Genomic DNA, 21184 nt, shown 5'->3' with positions numbered 1-21184 from the left:
GACCCTGCATTGAGCAGGGGGTTGGACTAGATGGCCTGTATAGCCTCTTCCCACCCTCTGATTCATGAAGGAAGAAGAAGGTTTATCAGTACCATGGCGAGCCCAAGGTCACCCAGCTGCTTGCATGTGGGGGAGCACACAATTGAACCCGGCTCGCCTGATTAGAAGTCGGCACTTCTAACTACTACACCAACCTGGCTCTCTAAGGAATACCTCTCTTAGGTCTATAAGTGTTAGCCATTTTTGTAAGAACCTTACTGATTCTGTGGAAAAAACTAGGGTTAAAAGCCCAGTGGATCGAATCAGCAGCGGATGCTGGCCCAGTTAGGCCTCCCAGAATTTGTGTCGGGTCTCGGCAACAGGGTAGGAAACAGAGACTCCCAAACTGAAGTTCTGCTCGCTTCATGCAGGACCACCATGCTCTCGGGCCCTGGTGACAATAGACATGAATGCTTTGTTTGCAGTGTTCTACCCTTCCTTTTTGATCCAAGACATGGTGACGGGAGACTCAGGCCCATTCAAAGGAAGGTAAGGGCCTAGATGCGCTCTTAAGTAGATCTGAGCTGGGGGCCTCACAGGCTCGGGGTCCTCCTGGGCGGGAAGGTGGAGGAAGCTGGGTCACCAGGACTAATGCCTCACCTGATCCAGGGTATTAGCGCTGGTGGGCTTCCCGGCTAATCTGACAGCCAGTCAGGAAGTCCAGATGTCTCCTGACATCCCAGGTGCTATCCCGTAAAAAGATGCTCCCGTCAGAAGGCTGCAATGGTGCAGGAGTTAAAAAGGACCATTCTACTTTGCCCCCAATACCTCAGGCTGACGGAACAATTGGGATCCTCCTCCCTCCACTGCAGAAGTCCTGTCAGTACAGTTCTTTGGAGGCTACCCAGATGCACATCTGGGAAGCTTCCAACTGAGTGGATGAAGGAATATACCACAGCCCAAACATACGCAGGGTGTGTGTGTGTGCTTATTCAGTGGCCTGCCTCCTGGTCCAGTCGCTGGTGCTTCACTTCCATTTGAATCTGGCCTGGCCCAGATATTTAATCTCCACTGAACTACTTCCTCCAGGCTTCCCCCCCTCCACAATTTTTTTCCAGGCAACCAGATTCGTGGTTGTTGGCATGACTATTTTTTTTCGGCCTCCCCCTCAGGTTACAACCAATCAGGGATAAGGTAGTGAGAGTCCCAAGGTCACAGAGCAGCATAGCCAATTAGATCACTGGAGGCCAACTAAGCTAGTTCAGAGCAAGGTGATGCTTCCTGCCCCAGTTTGAATAGGTGGATAGGAGACTATGCCCCAAACAAAACAGGTATTGGGGGGGATGGGTGCCTTTAGGCCATGAGGCCAGCTGTCCCACCTCATCCTTTATCCCCGGTCTGACTACCACTCAGTCATTGTCCATGCACCAAGTAAATACTTTGGCCCATTTTTGAATACTGTCCTAGTGTGGACTGCAGTGCAGCAGCATAGAGCTTTTGTTTCAAAATGCTCTTATCAACTGTTCATTGGAGCTTCACTGGGGCTTATAGAATCTTGTGTTCAGTTTGGAGGAGAAAGGAGGAGGCACAGAAGAATTTGGAGGGCTGTTTTTGGACCAGATGTTTAGGACATCCCCCCCCCCCCAAGCAACCAGCTCTGATTCCACAAACTGGTGTTTGTGTGTTTAAAATTTGTTGGCAGCTACATTTTTACCATCATTGGTGGGGGACCGTATTTGAAGGAGAACATCCGCTACTTCAGCCCGGAAGAGATCATGCGCTACAACTCAAACAATATCAGGTGATTCCCCCCCCCCCGATAACTCCCATAATGCTTCACAGTAGCTGTGTTCTCAAACATGAAATTTTTGTTTGACTTGGAAGGACAACAGAGTTGCTTACCATTTACGGTAACTGTTGTTCATTGACGTCTTGTGTACAGGCACACATTGGGACTGCGCATGCGCAGGCCGGCCGCTCGGAACATTCCCTAGCTAAAAGTCTCCAAAGAGGGAGCTCCGCACCGCTACCACGCATGCGCCGGGTTTCCCGCGCACCGATCACGAGGACACGGGGCGGAGCGCCCACCCTCCTCAGTTCTCTGCCGCCGCTCATCGGAACGAATCCGATAAACTTTCAGACTCAGCGGGGCAGGCGGGAGGGAATGTGTGCCTGCACACAAGACGTCAATGAACAACAGTTACCGTAAACGGTAAGCAACTCTGTTTTCATTTTCCGTCTTGTAGTGCAGTCCCACATTGGGATTTTCACGAGCTCAATACCTGTGGAGGTGGGTGAGTCCTTTGAAAAAAAAAGTGAATGCAGAACCGAAGTTCCAAATCGAGCCTCTGATCTTGCCGACAGATCGATCGCATAGTGCTTGATGAAAGTACTTTCATTAGACCAGGTCACTGCTCTGCAGATGTCACGAAGAGGAACCTGCCTGAGGAATGCAGCAGAGGTGGCCTGAGCTCTCAACGAATGTGCCCGCAGGTGTAATGGGCATGGGAGTGCTGCAGCCTTGTAAGAGGCACGAATCGTGGATACCAGCCAACGAGAGAGGGTCTGGGAAGACGCCTTGCATCCCTTCTTGGGCCCCCAATAACACACGAACAGGGACAGTCCCTTGTCCTATCCAAATAATAAAGAATCGCACGTTTGACGTCTAAATTTTGTAGTTCCCGTTCACCCTGTGATTGTGGGTTTGGGGAAAAAAAACGGGAGACCTCTTGTGAGAGATGAAACTGTGAGACTACCTTGGGTAGAAACTGCCAATCTGGATGGAGGACAACCCTGGAGGGAAAAACCTTCAGGAAGGGGGAATCTATCCTAAGTGAGGCTAGTTCACTGACTCTTCTCGCAGAGGTAATGCCGATTAAAAAAGCTACCTTCATGGTTACAAAGCCAACGAAATGGAACCTATGGGTTCAAAGGGAGGACTCATTAAGGCCTGCAGGACTACCTCCAAAGACCATTGCGGGACTGGTGGTTGACGGTGGGGGAAACAAATTCGTAAGACCCCGGAGAAAACGTTTGGACAATTTATGGGCAAATACTGAAGTGCCCTGCACCTCGGCGTGGTAAGAGGCCAACGCTGTCAAGTGAGTCCTGACAGAGGTAACTGCCAGACCAGAGTTTGCTAGTTCCCACAGGTACAACAGGTCCTGTCGCAAGGGACAAGTAAATGGGCAAAGATGTCGTGATAGGCACCAACGCTCAAATCTAGCCCACTTATTCCCATAACTCCGCCTAGTAGAGCTTTTTCGGGATTCCAACACCTCCCTCACGCTAGGTGGGAGGGGTCCGTCAGTGGCATAATCTGCCATGCCGTAAGGTGAAGCCTGGATAAATCCGGGCAAGGTTGGGACTCGGAAGTCAGGAGGGCAGGGTCCAACGGGAGTCGGATCCACATGCCGTTGGCCATCAAATTCAGCTTGGTAAACCATGGCTGACGGGGCCAAAACGGGGCAATCAGTATCGCATCCGTATTGTCCGCAGACATTTTCACCAACACCCTCGGGATAAGAGGCAGCGGGGGAAAAGCATAATGAAGAACCCCTGTCCATGTGATCTGGAACGCATCTCCCAGAGACTGCGGGTCTATCCCCCCTGACGAGCAAAACTCGTGGGCCTTCACAGAATGTGCCCTGGCAAAAAGGTCAATCTGGGGGGTTCCCCATAGGGAAAACAAGCGGCTCAGGACCAGGTCGTCTAGTGTCCAGTCGTATTCCTGAGAAAACACCCTGCTCAATCTGTCTGCTCTGGTATTCATGGAGCCCGCTATGTGTATAGCCCTCATGTCTGCCTGAATCTCGAAAAGAATCTGCCACACTCTCAGGGCCTCGGAGCATAGGGCCAAAGACCCGGTGCCCCCCTGCTTGTTGATATAGAACAGAGTCGCAGTGTTGTCCGTGCGAAGGAGAATCCGCTTGCTCCTGCATAAATCTGAAAAAACAGTCAAGGCCAAAACCACAGCACGAATTTCCAGTAAGTTAATATGTAACGTACATTCCCAAGGGGACCAACGACCCTGAGTTGACAACTCGCCGTAGTATGCCCCCCAACCCTCTAAAGACGCATCAGTAGTAAGAACTAAATCATGCGTCCAGGAGCCAAAGGGTACACCCCTCAACAGGTTAGTTTCCGAGGACCACCAGTGAAGGGATTGGACAACTGATCTTGGAATCGAAAAGTGTCAGAACTGTGAGTGTCTTAATGGGTTAAAACGCCTGAGAAACCAGGATTGGAGACCCCTCATGTGCCATCTAGCATAGGGGACTACAGCTGTCACTGAGGCCATAAGGCCTAGAGCCCGTTGAAGTTTGTATGCAGGCTGCCATCGGTTCCGTCCAAAGGACCCCGGAATAGAAGACAAGGGCCGTATTCTATGGACTGGCAAGGAGGCGGTAGCAGTAGCCGAGTTTAGGAATGCTCCTATGACCTCTACCTCCTGCGACGGGACAAGGCAGGACTTGTCTCTGTTCAGTGCCAAGCCCAGTTGGGCACAAACCGATAAGGTAAATTGGCCTTGGTCCGCGAGCTCCAAAGCGTCAGGACCCACCAAAAGCCAATCATCCAGGTATGGAAATATTGTAATGCCTCTCAGCCAGAGAAAAGCGATAACTACTGCCATACACTTTGTGAAAACCCGTGGAGCGGTAGCCAATCCAAAAGGTAAAATGATATACTGATAAATCTCGGCTCCATGTCGGAACCAAAGGTATCTCCTGTAGGACCTATGAATACCAATATGGAAGTATGCGTCCTTGAGATCCAAGACTGCAAACCAAGCATCACGTTGTAGGGATTCGATAACGGAAGGTAACGAGACCATACGAAATTTGGAAATGTATAAGCATTTATTTAGCTGCCGAAGGTCTAGGGTCGGACGGACCCCGCCATCCCTCTTATCTACCAAGAAAAAACGGGAGAAAAAACCCAACTCTTGGGCACCTGTTGGCACCAACTCTACAGCTCCCTTGGACAATAGGTCAGAGAGCTGAACACTAAGCTCTGGGAAGGGGTTGTCTGGGGCAGAAGAACCCAAGACACAGACTGGTGAGAACTGAAACTCCAGGCGATAGCCCTCAACAATGATAGACAAAACCCAGGTGTCCTGGGTAATACTGAACCAGATCTCACGGAATTCGGCCAAACGAACACCCAAAGGAGAGGAACGACTGAAGATGGCGCCGTAACAGCTGGGCTTCTGTCCGGCTCTTAAGCCATGCTGAGGGTCAGGAGCAACCGCACCTGGCAGACCTGAGCAGATACGCAAATCTCGCTCGCCGGTCGCCCCAGGAACCGGGAACGGCATCCTGAGGGTCCTACAGATCCGTGGAGAGGGAGGGAGACTAAGCTCTCCGGATCGCCGCGGTATGTGCTTAAGGTCATGATGGCGCCCTTGTCGTAAATAACTTTCTAAGCCTGAAACGACCAGCTGACCCTACATTCTTCCCAGATCATCTTTTACCAGACTGACAGGAGCCGAAGTCTACAACAGTAAGGACCGTGAGCTCTCTGGCTTTTCCTTTTCTTTCCCCACTAGCTCTCCCCCCCCCTCCTCAACCAATTTACAAGTGAATACTTTTGTCGAGTGAGAGGCTCCCAGCTAATTATACCCACTAACCAAACAAAGAGAGAGCTTAAAGAAAAGAGAGACTTTAAAGTTTTGTTGGAGAGAGTTCAGTGGGGGAAGCTGACTTGATACGGAGATCGACAAACTGATAATTTGGGATCGCTCGTGCTCCCGCGAGACCTCACGAGACTTTCTGTTTATAGTTTGTGACTGCCTAGAACTATGGAAAAATTAACTAAGGCACAGCTCTTCCATTTGTTATGCGAAGGGAACTCAAAGATACTGAAAGCAGTCAATAAGGTGGAAAAGGAAATCCGAAAGACTAAGAAAGAGCTTTTAGACAGAACCGACGGTCTGGAAAAAACAGCTGATGAAAACACAACTCAGCCAACAATACCTCAAACGAGAATTCAATGTCTGGAAGTTAATCAACAGGAGGGGGAGAGAGCTAGGGACGTAAAAATCCAAAGCACCTTGGAAGAACTTGGGAAAACAGATTTAAGGAAGGAAAGCACCGAAAACCTGAAAGTCTATTTAGAGCAGGAAGTGATTTGGATCAGCAAAATAAAAAGAGTCTATTCAAAGGCGACAGCACGCAGGAAGCTATCAGGAGATATCTCTGTGCGACCAGAGGAAGAGATCCAGATTGATAAAGTATACAGAGCCTGCTTAAAGGCGACTGCAAGCAAGAATCAAGCAAGAGACTTCTTTGGCCCTGACAGAAGGACAACTAGAAATACTCTATGTAGGAATCATCAGGCATTACTAAGGAAAAAAACACAATTTCATTTTCTGCGACCATCTGAAGGATGTCATGAACAGTGGAGCATTCCCCTGGTTTCCTGTGGGAAAGACAGCAGCAGTAACTTTTAGGTCAGAACCAATATATGAAGGGAACTGACTTTATATCATCTAAGACAATAATAGAATATATTCTTATAATAGATTATACTCTCATATGTATCAACAATTACTCTGCTAAGAAAGATGGTAATAACTTCTAGATCAGGATCAATATGTGATGGGAACTGAATATGTATGCCAATATGTATGCTAAAAGAGGATGGCAAACTATACTTTATATGTATTAACAAGACAGCAGCAGTAACTCTTAGGTCAGGGCCAATTTATGAAGGGGACTGACCTTATATAACTTAAGATAATAATAGAATATATTCTTATAACAGATCATACTCTCATATGTATTAACAATCATTTTGCTAAGAAAGATGGTAAAAACTTCTAGATTAGGATTGATATGTGATGGGAACTGAATATGTATGTTAAAAGAGGATGGCAAACCATATCAGCTGGTCCCTTTTTTCTCTTTACTTTTCTGTAAATGCTTCATATAATAATAAATAATAAAATTATTTATAAAAAAACGATCCCCAAAGGACGGAACTACGGGGTCGGGCTGCGGGCATAGTCAGAACTTTTGTTGGGGGTGGGGGTGGCTTCGACCGAAAGATTGGTTCAAAGGATGCTGACGCTGAGGATGTTTTCAGGCTTGGAACTGGGGAGCAGGGTGGATACTGGGATGGGGGACCTGAGGAACGTTGAGAGTAGTAGGGCGTAGAAAACGAGGCCTGATGTTGGAAGCGCTGCTGGTAAAAATTCTGAGAAGGCAGAGGAGGGAAAGAATTCAAGTATCTCCCTGACTGCCGGGTCTTCCTCAAGGAGAATAGGAAATCATCCGTTTTAGCAAACAGCGAGGATTTCTGGAACGGCATGTCTTCAACCTTGATTCTGGTTTCAAGAAGAAGGGATGTATTTCGGAGCCAGGAATGGCGACGAAGGACAATAGCAGAGGCCATGGATCGGGCCGTGATATCTGCAGCATGCTTGCCTGAGTTGATACCTTGTTTAGAAGTTTTGATCGCCTCGGCTTGGATCATGCGGGCAAGGCTTCGTTGCTCTTCGGGAATCAGCTCGATATACTTCGAGAAACTCTCCCACAAACAAAGTTGATAGGCGCCTATGATGGCCTGGTAATTGGCTATACGGAAACTGAGCGCCGAGGAGGAGTAGACCTTCCGTCCCAATGTATCCAAGCGCCTGCTCTCCCTGTCTACCGGGGAGGAATGCTGGCCAGGTTTGCGTTTCAACTGCATATCGTCTATGATGGACGAGGTGGCAGAAAGATGGATGGAAAGGTACTCCGAAGAGTCAGGCTTCACCCTGTACAGGGATTCAATTTTCTTCGGTGCCGGTTGCACCGACGCAGGTTTGTCCCAGATAGGGACCGTCAGATCTTCGAAACCCTGGATAGGCAGGGCAATATTCGACGGGGTATTAGAATAGAGTGCTCAGAATCTTGTCCTTGGGCCTTGCATCCGACGTTGAAACGTCCAGGTCAAGAGCCTTCGCCATGCGTAGGAGCTGCTCTCCATACATTCTGTAGTCCTCAGTAGGCGAAGCTGAGGTAGGGTCTGCCAAGGCTTCATCGGGGGACGGATCCGATGCGGACTCTGGGCTGGTGGGCATCGGAACGGACTGGGGCTCGAACGAACCCGACGGAACAGCCAACATCATAGCCGAAACGCTGTCAGGGAAGTCCAAGACAGGATCTTCCTCCTCGGCCATAGGCCGGTCCCATTGGCCGACATATACTGGTGAATGCCCCACAGGGACCTGGGTCAACGGTCTCCACTGTGTTGGGGGAGCAGAAATGGATCGAGGCAATGCCACCGAGGATCCATCGTCCTGCACATCCAAGGAATAGGATTGCGTTAAAGGCTCTCGCAACGGAGGCGTGGAGGACCGACGAACGGAACCCATGGATCCGTGTTTCGGAACCGAGGGTTTGTCCTTGTGCTTGGACTTTTTTGCCTTTTTAACAGGAGGATCGGCTGAAGCTCCCCGTTCCGAAGGCAGTAAAACCGGTGCCGAAGCAACGTTAGGAACCTGGGGGTCTCTTAGGAGGTTTCGGAGAGCCTCTTCATGGCTCCATGGCAGAACGGACAGAGGAAGGTCTGGCTTCAAGAACGGATGGGGCCTTCGATGGTGCCCGAGATGGAGTCAGCTCAGACTGGGGACGTGGAGGTTCTGCCGAAAGGGCCTTTTCCCAAAGTGCCGCCTTGAGCCTCGCGGCTCTATCAGAGCGGGCCTTCGGTGTAAACTTCTGGCAGATTAAACACGAAGGTACGGAGTGGCCCTCACCCAGACGAATAAGGCAACGGTCATGCTCGTCCATCACCGGCATCTTCACAGCACACTGGCTGCACTTCTTAAAAATAGCTTTAGAAGCCATCCTGAAGAAAATGTTGAAAAATATAGCTGACGCAGTAAGAAAAGATAAGGAGACTTGCAAAGGACGTCCACCTATCGCGGCGGCAAAAAGAGAACTGAGGAGGGTGGGTGCTCCGCCCTGTGCCCTCGTGATCGGTGCGCGGGAACCCCGGCGCATGCGTGGTAGCGGTGCGGAGCGCCCTCTTTGGAGACTTTTAGCTAGGGAAGGTTCTGAGCGGCCGGCTTGCGCGTGCGCAGTCCCAATGTGGGACTGCACTACAAGACGAAAATGAACCTGAAACTGCCTCTAGATCCCATACCCTGGAGTATCACTGCAGGGACGATAGGAAAGTAAGACAGGAAATGGAAGACATCCCTTCCTGCTCCGCAACTGAAGAACTGCCTTTTTGTACCCTGCTTTTCTCTACCCAGCTTACAATCACCTACCCTTCCTCTCCACTCAAAAAACACCCTGTGAGGCAGGTGTGGCTGAAAAAGAGCTCCAAGAGAACTGTGAGTGGCCCAAGGTCACCCAGTTGGCTGCAGATGCAAGAACCTGCTAACATTTTCAAATCCAAAAATGCCATTGTGGAATGGCAGCTTTTTAGACATTGTCTTTTTGAATCCTGAGAAATTTATTTGTTGGATTTCTGAGCTGCTCCTCTCTAAAAATAGATGTTAAATTCTCAAGGAAGATATTGCTTTGTCAAACTCACATGACATTTCATAGATTGAGTGTGTGTCTGTGTGCATGTCCTGTTTTGCCTCTTTGTCTTGTGAAGGAGTACTTTAATGATAGCCATGAAGAAAACACACATGAAGCTAAAGGAATTGCTTCTTCACCCAGGAAGTGATTAAAATGTGGAATTCGCTGCCAGAGGATATCTTCATAGCCACAGGCACAGATGTCTTTGATAAGGGTGTGACGGATCTGGCCCGCTTTCACTTTGGAAGCCCTGTTCCACCTTGCTCACCCCTTTCTGGCTGGTTGCCAACTCCAAGAGAGCAGTGGATAACACACTGCCACCACTTGGTTGTAGTACAGGACTGCTAGCTGAGAAGACCAGGACTCCTAGCTGTCCCTTTCACTTCTGAGACCTCACCTCTGTGTCTTCCACAGGCCTAGCATGTGAGCACCGTGGGGACAATTTACTGCAGGGTACACCCCTCCAGAGGAGTAGCTGCTTGCCAAGTTCCCTCTCCTGACCCTAGGTTTTTTCCCTTGTACTGGGCTAGCATTTCCGTTATAGGGAAGAGGGGAACTTGATATAGCCATACAGCCATGTCCAGCTTTCAATTTTATAAAAGATTTGTTAAAAGAATAAGGTTCATAATCAGATCTTTAGCACAGCACAGAGTTAAGCAAGTCAGGCAAAAGAAACTGGATGCAATCCTTCTGTCTCTTTGCTAAAACAATACAGGATAGGTGACGTAGGTGCCTTTGTTTAAGGCATTCCCCAGTTCTCGTGGTATTGTCAGCTCACCTGGCAGCCACATGGTCCAAGATCGCTGCTTACCTCCCAGAAGCAAGCTCCTACTTTGGTGGTCAGCAGGTGAAACAAAGAACCCCTTTCCTGTGACCAGCTGCAGAAAAACCTCACTCTATCCTCCCACAGGAAGCTCCTTTCTCCTAGGGAATTTGGGGAAGAAGAAATCTTCCCCGCTCTTTCAGGTCCTTGTTTCTTGGTAGCATCTGAAAGGATGTGATTAGCCACCCCTCCCTTCTCTCCATAACACAGAAGAAAAAAACTGTCCTTTTGATATACGGGGGGGGGGGGATCTTGCAACAAGGGGATTGGACAGATTCTTGAAGGAGAGGTTTATTACCAGTGACCGGAGGCAACATCATCAGCAAGTCTCGGCCTCTGTGCTCAGAGGAACTAGTCGGCCCTTGTGTGAGACAGGAGGCTGGTCTGGATGCTCTTCTGACCCAGCAGGGATCTTCTGATGTTCTTAGGAAGGCCTCAGCCTCTCTCCCCTGTTGTTGGCCCTGACTGCTGGGTCTTATCCAGTAGGGCTCTTCTTACATTTCTACTTAGCTACTATATCGAGTCTCTCAAGGTCAGAATCATCTGTTCAGTTGTCTGGATCTCCACTAGAGATGTTTTTGCATTGCCTACCACTTGATCCTCCAGGCTGAAAATGCTGGGGTTTGAACCTGGGAGAACACCCAGTGTGTTCTCTCCTGCTAAGCCACAGCCCCTCCCTGCTGGGTTAAGCATGGCCTGGCTTGAAAAGAGAGTCTTTCAAAGAGGGGACCTTTTACGTGAAACCTCCATCGACCCCTATATTTCTTTTCCTAGTGAATTGTGGGGTCACATCTGGCTCAAGGCTGACACCAAAGTGAATAAGACAAATGATGGCTTCCATATCCTTAGCGGGGCCGAATCTGGGATCCTGTAAGTAAGGAAAGGCTCTTGAGTTCTTTATTTCCACACAGAAATCCCAAATTAGAGTCTAGCCCTGGGGTGTGGGTGGGCCACAAGGGATCATTTGATGGACTCATTTGGGGTTGGAACATTTGAAGTCAGCTGCGGATTGGGGGCCAGTACCTTATGACAGCTGCTGGGGGTTGCTTTCCCTGAAGGGAACACTCCCCCCACCCCCCCCCACCCCCCAGGCAATCGGAAAGGTTTGGGCCCACTTTGGGCTGGCCTGCACTAGTTGATCCTACCAGTCAGGAAGGAAAGGATGCTCACACAGTGCATAAGTGGAGTAATACCACTAAATATGAAATCTTGGATACTTCTCCAAATCACAAGGAGCAGAAGGAAAAGACAATTTTTTTCATCCCACAGGTGGGTCTGCCAGGAACACTCCCCATGTTACGATATCTTGCCCCGAGATATGTTGGCTCCTCATTATTTCTTTGTGATCAGAGTGACAAACAGGTAATGGGGATGTGGGGGAAGGGGGAGTGGGATGAAGGAACATCTACATTCAGCAGCTAGAATCTGGAATTCTGCATTTTGGACTAAATCAAGTGAGGAAATGTTCCAAGTTCCCCCTCCCAACTTTTAATTTTCTTCCATAGTTGGTTCCAGGATATGCACTTCACTTCCTCTTTCATACCCAAGCATTTATTCTACACCCACCCAAATGTAGAGAGTGAGGCAGAAGGAGCACATCATACTGTACTCAGTGGGAAAAAAGGATTCGGAGGATCCCCATGGAGTGCATTTCAGTGGTAGGGCTAGAGTTGTCTCCATCTTGGTGTCTTCACAAAACTACCATTCATCTTGGTGGTCTCAGTGGAATCCCAAATGGGATCTGCGTGTTCCACAGGGCCTGCCATGTAGAAAGAACTAGCCAGTTTAGTAAAAATTTCTAAAAGCTCCCAAGAGTGCTCACCCTTCCCCTCATGGAGAGTGGTTTTCCCGCCTAAAGTCAGGTGAAGTGGGAGGAGTTAGCCGTCTTCCCTCAGCTTTTCCCCCTTGCCACCATGAGGCAAGGACACTAGCCAGTTAGTGTGAGGCAATGACCTCAGCAATTTTTCCCTATAAGAAAAAAAAAGAAGTATTACTATTTATACTCTATCTGATGGCTTTAATTAAGAAGTCTGCCCAGTGTGGGGCTAAAATGGCACAGGCAGATGAGCACTTAGCTTGTTTCTTGTGCTTAGGTGAGACACATTCTACCTCAGGATGTGCTGCCTGTAAACTTCTAACTCCCCAAACAAGACATGACAGTGCCAGAAGATCGTTAAAAAGCCAGTTCCATCTACTAGCTCAGCTCTGCCACAGAGAACCACGGAGACTCAGAGAGCAGTCTCAGAGCGAAGAAGAAGAAGAAGTTGGGCTGATATTGCTTCAATGCCAGTGGCTAAGTATCCCTCTGTGTCAGAGGACTGGCCTCACTCATCCCTGAGAGTCAAAGGCTTGTTAGCAGCAGGCTTCTTTGTCGTCGTGCTGTTTGCCACTGATGCTCAGTGCCATAGAGGGCATTTTTTTCGCTCGATGCTAGGGTCCTCACTAGGACACCCAGCCCCAGGGAAGGGTGCCTAGCCTCAACCAGAGCCAGGGCCTTCTCGGCTCTGGCCCCAACCTGGTGGAATGAGCTCCCGGGTGAGCTGTGGACCCTGCAGAAGCTTATGGCATTCTGCAGTGCCTGTAAAATGGAGCTCTTCCGCCAGGTTTATGGTTGAGGCTGGGATCGGTGAGGTAGATCCATGCCCCCTCCCTCCAGGTACGAGGAGGGGTTTTCTGCCATGTTGGGGATTATGGGGGTTTTAGTGAGGATTTTATGACAATGTAACCCGCCACAAACCATTTCGGGAGTGGCAGGAAATAAAACTAATATAATGATGATGATGATCTATGGTCCTCCATTTTGACCTTTGTCAAGCATTACAAACTGAACGTTTACAGTTCTGCTAAGGCAGCTTTAAGAGCCTCTTGTAGCGCAGAGTGGTAAGGCAGCAGACATACTATCTGAAGCTCTGCCCATGAGGCTGGGAGTTCAATCCCAGCAGCCGGCTTAAGTTTGACTCAGCCTTCCATCCTTCCGAGGTCGGTAAAATGAGTACCCAGCTTGCTGCTGGGGGGTAAACGGTAATGACTGGGGAAGGCACTGGCAAACCACCCCGTATTGAGTCTGCCATGAAAACGCTGGAGGGCGTCACCCCAAGGGTCAGACGTGACTCGGTGCTTGCACAGGGGATACCTTTACCTTAAGGCAGCTTTTGGCAGAAGGGTCTTGCAGCATGTGTTGGAGACTGACAGTGGTGCCCCACCCAGGGTTTAATCACTGCTCTAGGAGTTCCCATCCAAGATTTCCTCTGTCTCAGAAGGAGAACAACCATTGATTACTTACCAAGAAGAGTCTTTCTTCTCCCTCCCAGTGCATCACTGCTTTTTCTTTCCCATACATGCTGCAAGTCTTCTTGAAAGGTCATCAAGTTATGTGCATTGGCATTTGGTAGTGTTTATTCCTCAGATATAGGTATCCTTGAGCTAGAGCAGAACCTATGATTGTCTTGTTCTACAGTTGCATCTTCTTCCTGTTCTTTCAACCCCTTTAAAAAAATTAGTGTGGTTTGAGTTCAGATTTAGTAATTCAGAACTGGCTTGGAAGACAGAGACTGAAAGTTAAGAAGATTCGTCATCCTGCCTCCCTGGGACAATGGTGGGAAAATCCATTCAAGGTGTCCTTCTTTCCTCAGAAAAGAAAGACCCTTCTCAGTAAGTAATCATTGGTCGTTTTCAACTATGGGGGTATCCTGTACCCAGAGATAGATCTGTTCACGACCAGCAAAAATGTAAAGTGCCCTCAGTTTTGTTCAAGAGTGGGTCTTGACCTAACCTCATTGGGGGATGCAATCTCCAAGAAATAGATTGCATACCGTATCTATGCCTTGCCTCCATTTGGTCTCACGCGCCAAAATCGCCACAGACAGTCCCCAATGGCATAGTAATGGCACCGTTCTGGACCCAAACAACATTGTTCCCGTCCCTATATCACCTCACCAAAGAGCGCTTCATTCACCTGCCCCCTCTTGGGGAACATCACCTACACCCCAACTCTCAACATCTCCACCTCACAGCATGGCTGTATGCAAGGCATTTTGGAGGCTTCACGGCATCTGTCCACCAGGCATTTCTATGCTTCTAAATGGAAAAGGTTTGCAATTTAAGCTACAGAAAGAGGGTTTGTTCCATTTTCTTGGACTCTGCATAACATATTTCAGTACTTATCACCTTAAAGACTTGGGACTTACTAATTCCTCTGATAAGGTGCACCTGGTCTCAATATCGGTGTCACATGTACCTGTTGATGGGAAATCTGTTTTCTCACATCATTTAACTGTCATATTTTTAAAAGGTCTGAAGAATATCCTCATGTTATATCTCAATGGTGTTTATTTTTGGTTTTTTCGAAGAGTGCCCATAAATTTTTTGAACCAATCGCTCAGGCAGATTTGTTCTTTTTGTCTTTCAAGACAGCTTTTTTGGTTCAGCATGTATGGTGGGAGAATTGGCTGTACTTGCATCTGAACCACCTTGTTTTTCCTAAATCTATAATCCTACAAGCTAGGCTCCAGCAATACGTGGACTGAGAACTTCCAGAAGTACAGGCAGGATTTCAAAGAGGCAGAGGAACTAGAGATCAAATTGCCCAACATACGCTGGATCATGGAGAAAGCTAGGGAGTTCCAGAAGAACATTTACTTCTGCTTCATTGACTATGCTAAAGCCTTTGATTGTGTGGAGCACAAGAAATTGTGGCAAGTTCTTAAAGAGATGGGAATACCAGAGCATCTTATCTGTCTCTTGAGAAACCTATATGCAGGTCAAGAAGCAACAGTGAGAACCAGGCATGGAATCACTGATTGGTTCAAAGTTGAGAAAGGAGTTAGGCAAGGCTGTATACTGTCGCATTGCCTATTTAACTTGTATGCAGAGCACATCATGAGAGAGGCGGGGTTAGATTAGTAACAAATCAGGATTAAGATTGCAGGGAGAAATATCAACAACCTCAGATATGCAGATGATACCACTCTAATGGCAGAAAGCGAAGAGGAACTAAAGAGCCTGTTGATGCGGGTGAAGGAAGAGAGTGCAAAAGTTGGCTTGAAACTCAACATCAAGAAAACGAAGATCATGGCAAATAGATGGGTAAGAAATGGACGTAGTGACAGATTTTATTTTGCTGGGCTCCAAGATCACTGCAGATGGGGACTGAAGCAAAGAAATTAAAAGACGCTTGCTCCTGGGGAGGAAAGCTATGGCAAATCTAGGCAGCATCCTAAAAAGCAGAGAGATCACCCTGCCAACAAAAGTGCATCTAGGCAAGGCTTCCCAGTTACAATGTATGGCTGTGAAAGTTGGACCATAAGGAAGGCTGAGCGTCAAAGAATTGAGGCTTTTGAACTCTGGTGCTGGAGAAGACTCTTGCAAGACCCTTGGACTGCAAGACGAACAAACCGGTCAGTCCTAGAGGAGATCAGCCCTGAATACTCTTTAGAAGGCCAGATCCTAAAGATGAAACTCCAATACTTTGGCCACCTCATGAGAAGGAAGGACTCCCTGGAGAAGAGCCTAATGCTGGGAGCGACTGAAGGCAAAAGAAGAAGGGGACAACAGAGAATGAGGTGGCTGGATGGAGTCACTGAAGCAGTAGGTGCAAACTTAATTGGACTACGAGTAATGGTAGAGGACAGGAAGGCCTGGAGGATCATTGTCCATGGGGTCGCAATGAGTCGGACATGACTTCACAACTAACTACAAAGAGTCTTTGTTTGAGAGACAGTTATTCACTTTAGACATTAGGAGAACTATTCTTTTTTATTTGGACGCAAGACAAAAGACTTTAGAAAGAATAACGCTCTTTTTGTCTGTTTTTGTGGTATGAATAAGGATAAACCAGCCTCATCACAGACCATCTCTCAGTGGATCAGCCAAGTTATCAAACACTCCTATAGCTTAGCAAAACTTGACTACCCTCTAGGAATTACAGCACATTCCATGAGTGTACAGGCATTTGCTGCAGTCCTGCCAATGATGGACATCTGTCGGGAAGCCACCTGGTCTCTTGATGCGGGTGAAGCACCTTTGTTCACCATTATTCTTTGGATGTGGACTCTACAAGGGAAAAAGCAGTGGGTAATGCAGTGTTACAATCAATACTCCACACATACTCACCCTTGGTGAGTGATCTTGCTAGGCTCCCATGTGGGACTGCACTTAGACCTCAAAGATGAAAGTGTTGTGCTTACATGTAACTGTTGTTCATCAAGTGGTCTTAGTGCAGTCACACAACCCTCCCTTCTTCCACATTGTGGCTGCTACATATTGATTGTCTCACATTATGTACCAAGGGGAAACGAGTGATAACTCCTCCCATTTCGCCTGACTTTAGGCAAGAAAGTCACTCTCTGTGAGGGGAGAGGTGAGCACTCTTGGGAGCTTCTGGAAATTTTTGCTAAAGGTAGTTCTTTCTACCTAGCAGGCCCTGTGGAACATGCAGATCCTATGTATGACTGCACCAAGATCACGATGAACAGCAGTTACAGGTAAGCACAAGCCTGTTTTCCCAGTGTCCCTGAGAAGGAATTTATGTTTAATCTAGGTCTATTCAGCATTCTTATTCTCCTCACTTGTGCTTTAGGGTTTTGTTTCTGTCCTCTAGTGGTTGATTGAATATTACATCACTTTATGTCTAGCATAAAAACCTGCAGCTTATATCTGAAGGGAGAATGCCAGACACAAAGAAATGTAAAATCAAATCTTCCACTAGAGGAAACAAAACACATGTGGAATAGATTTCACCCCTTGCAACAAGAACACACAAATGAGAATGCAGAAAAGCCCTTAGCTGAAAACCGGATGGAGTTTTATTGCCTGCATGAAATTGGTTGCAACCCCAAAACAGTAATTTGGAAGTATAATTCTGCCGTAATTGGAGAAACATATTTTTCATGTAAACTAATTTGGAAGTGTGGCTTCAAACAGCCTTAACAAGCCAAAATAGATTGGATGAGGAATGGTGATAAAAGCCCAGAGAGTGGAATTAGGAGAGGGGTAAAGTGGCAGCCCAGAGCTCAGACAAGGTGAGGCTGGGATGGTTCATGAAAGGTGTTGTGGATGAAAGAGGATTTGAAGAAGGGAATAGAGATGGGTGCAGTTAGCATGTAGCAGCTCTTGGCCCCTTGAAGGGTTCCATCCAGCCCCCCGGTTGTAAGGAAGGAAAGCCCTCTGACTTTGTCCTATCAGCCTCAGGCTACAGAGGGGGGTTTCTGCTTGTCTATACCTTTCTTTGACACTCACGTTCTGGGCCCATAACCTGATATGATAACCTGATATGATTAACTTGCTGCTAATCCTATCGCTCCAGAAGGAAAGAGTGGCCTTGAGTGGTTTGGGGAGGAGCTAGAGGAGAAGATGGCATTTTGTTCAGCTGCACCTCCCACTGATCAAATAAGTTACCAGTTGGTTGGTTGGAGAATGAAGAGAGGCAGAAGAGGAAATGGTCAGGCTCTACCCATTAATCTATTTCTCTTTCGGTTTCCCAGGGGGGTGGATCAAACCACCTATTGTGACTACGCCTTGGAGTTCATCATCCATGTCCATGGCCTGCGCATCAGCCCCACCCGGGCCATCTTCCTCATGAAGGTATATGTTGTTGTTGTTATATTAAATTTATTTCCCGCCACACCCGAATTGGCTCATGGCGGGTACATATCATAAAAACCCCACTGAAACCCTCAGTTAAAACATAATCCCCAACATGGCGGAAAACCCCTCCCCACCCCCTGCTATAGAATCATAGAATCATAGAATCATAGAGTTGGAAGGGGCCATACAGGCCATCTAGTCCAACCCCCTGCTCAACGCAGGATTAGCCCTAAGCATCCTAAAGCATCCAAGAAAAGTGTGTATCCAACCTTTTAGAGGTTCCCTATTAGAGGGAGGGAAGGAGGTGAGATGGATACTCGTACGTGGATACTCGTACCTGGAGGGGGGGGGTGTAGATCTACCTCGCCAACCCCAGCCTCAACCGTAAACCTGGCGAAAGAGCTCCGTTTTACAGGCCCTGCGGAATGCCGTAAGCTCCTGCAGGGCCCGCACTCACCTGGGAGCTCATTCCACCAGGTTGGGGCCAGGACCAAGAAGGCCCTGGCCCTGGTTGAGGTTAGGCATGCTTCCCTAGTGGATCCTTGTGCCACTTGGGCTGGTGGGCTAGACATATTCCCATCTGCTATGAGTTTCTTCTTGAAGATAGTGCCGGGTGAGAGATAACGTTTAAAAAATAGTGTTTCCCAAGTGGTACCTGCCCTTGGACACAATATGGTACACCCTACTGTCTTTGACTGCCACAGCCTATAACTCCAGACTGAGCACATAAACACCAATGCGTCATGTCTACTTTTGTGCAGTTGATTCTGAAGGGGGCCTTTTCTTCTGCTGCCCCAGTCCTAATTGCCCAGCCACCCCGAGGGCTGTCTGTCTTCCACGTTGGAATCCACACCAACCTTGGCAGTACCATCAAGGCCCATTTGAATACATGAAGCTGCCTATATTAAACCAGACAGTGGTCCATCAAAGTCAATCTTGTCTACTCACACTGGCCACTGCTTTACAGGGTCTCCAGTAGAGGTCCTTCCCATCACCTCCATCCTGATTTTTTTTTAACAGGAGGTGCCCAGGACTGAACCTGGGATCTTCTCTTCATCTGTGTCACAGCCTCTCCCTATTCATTGCTCAATACCCTCTTCCTTCTGTTCGGGGCCAGCTCACATGCACACATCTGCCACTTGGTGACAGTAACTTGGTGGCAGGTCATGCCACTCCAAAAAGGGCAGTCTTCATACGCATGTCCACTGCACAGACCCATGTGTGCCTGCACAGCAGACACTTAACAAACAGCAGCTACAGGTCAGTGCCATCATGTTTCGCCCCTGCAAAGCCTGATCAGTGATGGAAGCAGCACTGGCTGCGCAGCAAAGGGGTGTGCAACATGGACTCCCAACCTGCTAACCCAAAGGCAGAGCTTCTCCTGACTTCTTGTATCAGCCATTGTCTTTATGGCTACACACATGCCACAGGCCTTGGTCCTTCAGAGACAATGCTGCACTCTGAGGCCAATTGGAGCCAAGGGCTGGCTTTTGCAGAACAGCTGATGAGGCATTTCAAACACACATGCAGAGATGCATCCTTTCTTTGTCTCTGGAGGTTTCCATGAGTTCTGTGGTCGGTCTGGTCATCCTGTATATGGTGATCTACATCGTCACCCCCAAAGTCAAAGCCATCTCCTCCAGATTTGCCAGGAGACTCGAGGAAGCCGTGGTGTTACGGACTGGTGAGTGGCAACTGGCAGTGGGGGTGTCAGACTAGGAGGCCACATCAGGGGATGGTTGATTGCCCCTCTGGACTAGATGGGCCCTTGGTCTGCTGCCCTCGAGAGGTCTGCTCTGTCAAGGGGTGAGGTTTTGCTTTCTGCTCTTGGAGGAGCGGAGAGGCCGCAAACTTGTTCTGAGCCCATCTAGCTCACTGCCTGCTCTCGGTTTCCCTGAGCTCATGTCTGTGCTGAGACTAGAGTCTAGCGGCTTGGCTGGGTGGAGGTGAGCCAAGCATTCCTCCTGTTTTCCCCACTTGGTGACCTCGAAACAAACCTTGCCTGTAAGGTGAGCAAAGTGATACCTGCTCAACGAGAGGGAAGCGTTCATATTGGAGGAGGCTCTGTGTATACAAACCACACTCGCTTGGGATCTTTCTGATAGCAGATCCCCACTTCAGTGTCTGCAGAGGCAGGCATCAGGGCCCGTACTCCCTCCCCCCATCTGCATTTTGAGCTGTTGGAGAACGTCTTGGTCCTGGCATGGAGGAGAACCGCAACAAGGGCAGACACGGTTTCTAGTAGGGTTTCCCAGCATCTGCTGAAGCCTCTTCTGGCCTAGAATTACCCTGTAAGAAATCCTTCCTATGTCTGATCCAGAGACAACCCCTGAAGTCCTCTTAAGGCATTGCCAGGCCTTTTGGAATGTCAAACATGCACTGAAAAGGGACTGGATCCCCCATCTCCCTTGGAATGTACAGGACCTGAGCTAGAGGGGAGGGGGGATTGTGTGGGTCAATGTTCTAGTGGATTGGGCTCCTTGGATTGGGTGAGTCTCATTCCCACTTTCATGGCACTCCAACATTCACTGCTGTCATCTCACTCTGATTCCGGATTTTGCCAATGTTTGAAGATACAGGCGGGTATTTTTCATCCGACAGTCTCCCTTCTCCTTTTTGTATTTCCAGGGTCCAGTATGACCTTCTCATCCTCAGCAACCAGTTCCCAGAACTTCATGGCCACATCTGACGGCAGCCTTGCCAGCGGTCTGCCAGGTCACCAGAGCAAATAGCAAAACCGCTACTCCCTGCTGGCTTCTTCTTCTTCTTCCATTAGCCTTTTCCTCTGCCAGAAACCCATCGGGCCTTGACAGTAGGGTGGCTCTAGTCTGAATCCTGCAAGTGGTTTCTCTGGGCTCATGGGTTCTGGAAGTCAGTGGCCTCTGAAGTGACCGGCAGGTTCTGCACAACTTCATTTGGCTGCCACCTGACTTGCGGGCATTTCCTGCAACTGAGAGCGCCTGTTGTGTGGCTATACCAGAGTGAGAGTTTGCCTCTCAAATGCTTTTGTCGGAAATAAAACTCTTGCCACAGTGCTGTGTGTGATGCTGTGTGTGATCCATAGGTCATGATGGTCTACTTCCTCCCTTCCTTGGTTTACAGCATGCTAGTTGCCACTCCTCGATAAAGCATTGGACAGTCATGAATAACAGTAGCAAATTAACACAAGCAGAGAAATCACCACGCCATTAAAGACCCAGAAGGCTATTTTGAATGTCTCGTTCCTGCTGCTCTGGACCGAAAATTCCCCTCTCAGTTTCATTTCTGTTAGTGGCCAATCAGG

The 21184-nt window shown here is 48.5% G+C and overlaps 1 protein-coding gene across 5 annotated transcripts in view; it reads left to right on the top strand.

The window, feature by feature from the left end:
* Positions 1 to 20919, top strand: part of LOC143837077 (cation channel sperm-associated auxiliary subunit gamma-like) — a 103507-nt gene extending 82588 nt beyond the window's left edge. For 2 of the 5 annotated variants that reach the window (XM_077336537.1, XM_077336535.1), the window contains 7 exons: positions 465 to 528; positions 1682 to 1780; positions 11092 to 11187; positions 11587 to 11679; positions 17799 to 17898; positions 19459 to 19585; positions 20530 to 20919. In XM_077336537.1, coding sequence (XP_077192652.1) covers positions 465 to 528; positions 1682 to 1780; positions 11092 to 11187; positions 11587 to 11679; positions 17799 to 17898; positions 19459 to 19585; positions 20530 to 20633 — 683 coding nt within the window. In that variant the 3' untranslated portion in view covers positions 20634 to 20919. The remainder of the gene's footprint in view (positions 1 to 464; positions 529 to 1681; positions 1781 to 11091; positions 11188 to 11586; positions 11680 to 17798; positions 17899 to 19458; positions 19586 to 20529) is intronic. The other 3 variants (XM_077336534.1, XM_077336533.1, XM_077336536.1) reach the window with 2 other exon arrangements.
* The last annotated feature ends 265 nt before the right edge of the window (positions 20920 to 21184 follow it).

This window comes from Paroedura picta, chromosome 5 (genome assembly GCF_049243985.1).
Source record: "Paroedura picta isolate Pp20150507F chromosome 5, Ppicta_v3.0, whole genome shotgun sequence".
In the NCBI taxonomy this organism is placed as follows: Eukaryota; Metazoa; Chordata; class Lepidosauria; order Squamata; family Gekkonidae; genus Paroedura; species Paroedura picta.
Note: the sequence above shows the minus strand (reverse complement) of the source record. Positions and strands in the feature narration are given on the sequence as shown.